This window comes from Acanthopagrus latus, chromosome 9 (genome assembly GCF_904848185.1).
Source record: "Acanthopagrus latus isolate v.2019 chromosome 9, fAcaLat1.1, whole genome shotgun sequence".
Classification (NCBI taxonomy): Eukaryota; Metazoa; Chordata; class Actinopteri; order Spariformes; family Sparidae; genus Acanthopagrus; species Acanthopagrus latus.
In genome coordinates this window covers 23,401,409-23,407,408 of record NC_051047.1, presented here as the reverse complement: position 1 = coordinate 23,407,408, position 6,000 = coordinate 23,401,409, and the positions used below count along the sequence as shown (strand labels likewise).

Sequence of the window (6,000 nt, the reverse complement as noted above, 5' to 3'; positions counted from 1 at the left end):
AGGCCACTGTACTGTAACAGTTTTGCAGTGTTTTAGCTGCGTTCATCTGTGTGCTTTATCTCTAAGAGCTGAGTTAATGTGCATAGGAATCACTGCATTGCTCATTCTTAGAGTTAGAGCACATATTAGTGTATAGGTCATTAAGATCTGATGTGCAAAATTTCCTGGCATCCTCATATTGAATGCAGGAACCCTTTCATCTTATCAACATGTTCTTTTACAGCTTATAGAATTTCATGATTTCCAACTGAGGAGAAGGGAAAATTATATGTTTATTTACTATTACAATAAGAAATTAAATCATACACAAGCATAAATTAGACTGATCACTTGCCGTTCTTGCGCATTACCAATAACTCCCCCATTTTCCATTCTGCAGGTTATTTTGGGTTGAAACAAATAATGCAATTTGCCACTCAGAGTAAAACACTCATTTATTGCATCAAACAACAATTGGTTCTATCTACTATACAAGCTTATACAGAATGATTGATCATTCAAATAGGAATACTTGAAGGCAGACATTGCACTGAGTCGCTGGCTGTAGCAGATGTTCATGTTACTCAAACTGCTCTCGTTTCAGGCCCAAAAATTCCAGAGCATTTCCAGCGAGTAATTTATCCTGCAAAACAAAAAGCACACGCCTTATTAAACACTGGACCGGATATATAGTACCCTAAGAGTTTGAAAGTACAGAATTGAGGACGTACTGTCAGAATGTTTGGGATGGATTGTAACATCCTGACTGTTAATAAGACTTTGTTACAGAGTCGTTATAGAGACGTAATAGAGTCGGATCACAACTGAGGTAACATAATTCTTGAAATAGAGGGAAAAATATTTTGACCTTTAGTTTGTCATCAAATTCGTCCATTGACTGGATCAGTGATCCAGGCTCCAGCTCACCCAGTGGGAATGGATAATCTGTTCCCAGCATCACTTTATCCTGCAGGAGGAATACATGCATGTTAACTTTTAGCAGTAAACATGTTCAGATATACACACCCAACAATAATAATAATAATAATACTGACTCATTCTGCAGCATCACAATGCTCGACACCGTTTGGCGTCACAGTTTTTATATCCAAGGTTAAAGTGTCTTTACAGAAATGTTCCACACATTCTCCAGCAATACTTCCTCTGTGTCTTCTGAATGTCCTTTGTGTGCATGTCTGTGCTTTCAATGAAAGAAAACAAGCTCACTTTTCCGATGATGTCAATGAGCAGCTTCAGGGCGACGGGATCATGAACCAGGGAGTCAGTGAAGAAAGAACCGAGGTATTTCCGTGGACTGATCTTGTTGTCAACGGCACACAGGTCAGGCCGGACTTTGTGGCCATGTTCAATTCGACCAATAGTGAATGGAAACGAGCCGCCTGCAACCAGATGAACAAAAGTAATAATAGTCAAACATCGTCCATACAGTGGCTCATGGCATCTTTGAAGAAAGATTGAAACTGAAGCATAAGTGGTTGTATTATTCTGCTGTGAATTGAATGTGCTACAGCAGAAACATCTGGTCTTTACCTCCATGTGCAAAGCAGACTTTTAATTTAGGAAATCTCTCAAAGACGCCTCCAAATATCATCGAGCAAATAGCCATGGTTGTCTCTGACGGCATGCCTGAGAAGGAAAAGCAAGAACAAAATGTAGTACCTTGTTTCAGCTGTACTTCAAATAAATATTGTGCTGTTAGTATGAGACAATGTAAATGTGTTAAGACACTAGGTAATGAGAAGTGAATCAAAATGCTAAATCAAGTTTTCCTGGTTACTATCGGCTGTAACCACAGTGCATCAAATATGATGTGAAATCAACAGTGCTAGAAAATCAACACCAATTAGAGAGTTTCACCACGCAGGGAAGAACAACGATTTGGTTTTTGATGGCTTCATCAATCATTGTAGAAAATACATTATGTGTTCCGTTATGCACGGATAATTAAACACGGATCGATTTCAGCCACAAAATTACTTCATTTTCAAGAAAAAAAACTGTTTTTTTGTTTTGTTTTATTGACATGACCGGGGGGGGGGGGGCGTAATTAAATATCTCCAATTCCGACTCCATCTCATTTCCCTCACCCACCAGCCATGGCAGCCAATACTTAGCCATCCTCCCATCTGTCTGCATGTCCCATGGGTGGACAAATATGGAGCAGCCCAGCTCCTCGGCTGCCTGCGTGGCAGACACAAAGTCAGATCAGTATATCTCCATGAAGGAGAACTTGACCTCACAAAACAAAGGACTGTCTCACACCTGGGTATGCATTTTGTACATACGCAGGTACATTTTCAACTCCTAGAGCTTTGTGCTATCAAATACGCATGTCCTGCAATATTCAAGGTCTCACAGCATAGAAAGGGTAGAGTTCAGTGGCATTTAGGTCCCAGTTGTTGATATGTGAGCCAATCTGCACCCCAGGGAAGCCCAGCTCCTTCACACAGCGCCTCATCTCCAGTACAGCCAAGTCAGGAGCTTGCATGGGCAGAGTGCCCAGGCCCACAAACCTCTTGGGGTGGGTGCGCACTGTCTCAGCCAAATTGTCATTTAGAAGGACACAGAGATCCAGCGTGTCATGAGGTTTGGCCTGTAATTCCAAAATAAGATTTAATTAGGTAAATATACTGTATCTGTGGAGGCTGGAATCAAATTTGCTTCACATATTCTTTATTGTGTTGACACCTCTGTGACTGCAGAGGAATTAAAAATGTTGCAGACAAGTGTGGTGATGCACAAATAAGCCTCAAAATGCAATATGTTCCTTTTTCTCAACGGGAACAGGTTCAGCTCACAGTAATTTATCACAGTCAACAGTGTTTCAGGTTTAAAGGGGCACAATGTAGTTCTGGAGAAGAAATCCAAACGTGTGATATTAAGAACATTAATGAGGTAATAACACAAACTCACAGATATTTATTTCTTCCACAACTGAATAAACAAGCTGTTCTCAGAGGAAAATATGGTCCACAGAACACTGTTTGAAGCTAGAAAGGTGGCAGGGTCCGCCACATACAAAGTAAAACAGTAAAAAAGTAATAAAATATAATAGCCGCACTGTTTTTGATCCAGGCTGCTCAGACTTCGTGTTCACTCACCCAGTAACTGAACATCACAGGGACAGTAGAAAGGGCTTGAACTGTGACACCTGATGATCATGAACACAAACGTCCATTTCAGTCACTAAACAGATGATACACTGCTGTTTATGGTCGCTTTCGTGCATTTGTGTGCATCTACCATGTTGATCCATGTCCCTTATGCGAGTGTTTGCGTCCCAGCAGTTTTGTTGAATCACCCGGAACAGCTTCCCGTCCTTCACCATCTCTGCTTCACCCTGACACAAAAACACAGAGTGTGGGTGTCCTTACAAACAAATGTACTCTACTTGTTCATTTCCCTCATTACATTTATAATTTTCATGCTCGTGTTTTATAACACTTTCAAAACACAGCCACATGATGGCAGCAGACAGCTGATTGATACTGTGTCATGGAAAGCGTACAGGACGTTAACTTTTATTTACATCTGGCATTTAGCCTATTTCATGATCCATGAACTGTCTTTGTAAAGCTTCTTGGTGTGTATGTGAAGGCAGATATACAAACAACATCTGGAGAGTCTTTTTTCCCCTCCTTTTAGTGGTTGTAATTGACTCGGAGTCCTCGTTGATCTTGTTTTAACATTGGCATCAGGACCTAAACAGATGTTCTGATGCATCAGCTGTTTGTCTTCATGTGCAGGTTCCCTTTGCTGCACAGTGGCCGGGCTGCTCCGAGGTCTGCAGCATCGAGGTGAATCTCTCTGATGATGCAGAGGCACCGTGCTGAGTTCTGCAGCTGCTCGCACGGCGAGGACCGGGCTGACAGGTCCACCGGGGTGGGGTGCAGCCGGGAAGAACCTGCTGTGTTCCCAGCAGAGTATGCAGCACAATTGCATAAGTGCCCATGCTGCACCTATACTCCGTCTGTGTGTGCATGCCAGGAAAAAAAAAAAAAACAAGTGACTCACCTTGCAGTGATGGTGGAGCTGGACAAAGCCGCCGTATCCATACCTCTGAAACACATGCAAAAAGGGTGATTATGGTTCATAACTGGTGAAGATGTCAGATACTGAAGAGCACATTTATATTAGATTCTGGTGCATCTGATTTAGGTGTCAGATCTCTGCATAAATGTGGACGTAGTTTGGTATCCCACACACGTCTGGCTGTGGAAAAGCCTCTACTGATTGTGTTATCCCATCTGTGAGGGTTCAATCTTCATGCTAGAGGACTATCCTCTCCATCGCCCTGGAAAAACTCTCAGTGAACGCCATCTGAGGCTGTTGACTCTTGCATACAGATGAAGCCGCAAGTGATCTACGTGAGCAATACAGCCAGTAAAGCCCCATTTCATATCCCTGCAGATCTGCAGTGCTGTGTACTCAGTTGATACAACAGAGAGGCTTCAGCTTTTCAAACTGCGGGATGGACTTGGTGCCCTTCCCTCAAAAGTATTTCTTAAAGTAGCTTTTTCAGTGACAGCCTGCTTTAAATCAAATGTATATGCAACAGTGGAGAACATATACAAAGTGGAGTGACAGAGTTCCCTCCATCACTGCGTTCATGTTCAATTCTGCCACCAACTAAAAATAGCTGAAAAAAAAAAACATGTAGAAAAGCAAAAACAAATTGTGTAAGTCTTTATCTTGTTTTTTGCTTTCCTGACGACTTTCCTCGCTCTTTGTGCTCTTCGTCTGCTCACATTTTTCTTATATTTAATTTTCTCTGTTGTCTGTTTGTGTTTGACTGCAGCATCATCTCCACCACTGTTGATCGACTTGTAAACTTATGCTGTATCACTCTTCCCTAGATTGATTTGTGAATTCTCCTTGTGCTAGATACAGTGGAAATACAAGTTTTTTACAGAAACCTTGTGGTCTCCTGATGGATATGATAAAAAATATATATCAGTAATCACATGAAGAGGAAAACAACAGGAAGTGTGACAAAGAACAATGGCTTTGTTGTCACATATAATAACCTTTATAATCTCATCAGTCATAGGATACAGATAACAACAAACGGGCCCCAGTGATACAGGAAAGCTGGACATGCAATAATGTAATAAATTCTGAACTTGTCATTCACAATTATATTTATGTGAACCTTCAGTGTGTTTATCTAAAACAAGCTGCGAAAGTGGTGAAACACAGTATCGTTTCTGTGTAACACTAAATAACACTTTGCATACAGTTAAAGCCAGATGTCTATAGTAAAGGAGAAAGAAAGAAAGAAAGAAAGAAAGAAAGAAAGAAAGAAAGAAAGAAAGAAAGAAAGATGATGGCAGCAGGCAGCAGACCAGCACTAACTGTGGGAAATCATTAGCTAAAGCCGGGCCTCCACACTGACACAGACATGAGGGCAGGAGCAGATAGGACAGGGAAGACCAAGGCCAGAGCCACTTATTGATTAAAGTTTAACCATCCATAGAGAACACAGATTTATGGAGTGAGCTGTTAAACTCCCTGCTGCCGACACTCCAGTGGGGAGATGTCTGTACATTTTTATCTCCCTGGCATTTAATTCAATGAGCTACAGAGCCGATACAAACAACAATGTGTTTTAAAAAAAACCCACTCAAGCATTCTAAGTGGATTTACACATAAAAAAACAACCTCTCAGGCTGTCGATGAGCTTGTCTCTCAGTGCCTACCTGCTTCAGATCCGGCCACTCCTTTGGTAGAATATGATTGTGAATATCAACCTTCATCCTTCTGGTGTCCCTCAGGGAAACGTGGAGGTCTTCTGCAGGAGGTTTCTTGCAGCAACTGAACGCTAATCTCAGCAGTTTTACTCTCCGCCCTCAGAAAGAAACCAATGACCGACAGGTGACCAGCTGCTGCTGCCGGGACAACCTGGTAATTTATTACCTAATCTATCAGACAAACAGAAAGTCATAATCAGTCTGTGGAGGGCATTCAGCCTCATTAATGTTGGATATCCTGACCCATGAC

General features: G+C 41.7%; 1 protein-coding gene across 1 annotated transcript; it reads right to left on the bottom strand.

Moving 5' to 3' along the window:
* Window positions 1–410: 410 nt before the first annotated feature.
* acmsd (aminocarboxymuconate semialdehyde decarboxylase) lies at window positions 411–5,889 on the bottom strand. The gene is made up of 10 exons (XM_037110754.1): window positions 5,700–5,889; window positions 4,015–4,059; window positions 3,244–3,340; window positions 3,102–3,151; window positions 2,357–2,593; window positions 2,088–2,181; window positions 1,531–1,626; window positions 1,207–1,379; window positions 848–946; window positions 411–622 (listed from the first exon to the last, which is right to left on the bottom strand). The coding sequence occupies exons 1-10, from the start codon at window positions 5,754–5,756 to the stop codon at window positions 560–562; spliced, it is 1,011 nt and encodes a 336-aa protein (XP_036966649.1). The 5' UTR covers window positions 5,757–5,889; the 3' UTR covers window positions 411–559.
* Window positions 5,890–6,000: the final 111 nt, after the last annotated feature.

Excerpts from the sequence above, each read along its gene's own strand:
- acmsd (XM_037110754.1), bottom strand. The coding sequence starts at position 5,756 with ATGAAGGTTGATATTCACAATCATATTCTACCAAAGGAGTGGCCGGAT. Across the intron at positions 4,060-5,699 it reads AGTGGCCGGATCTGAAGCAG|AGGTATGGATACGGCGGCTT; the intron begins GTAGGCACTGAG and ends CATGTGTTTCAG. Across the intron at positions 2,182-2,356 it reads AACTCTACCCTTTCTATGCT|GCAGCCGAGGAGCTGGGCTG; the intron begins GTGAGACCTTGA and ends TCTGCCACGCAG.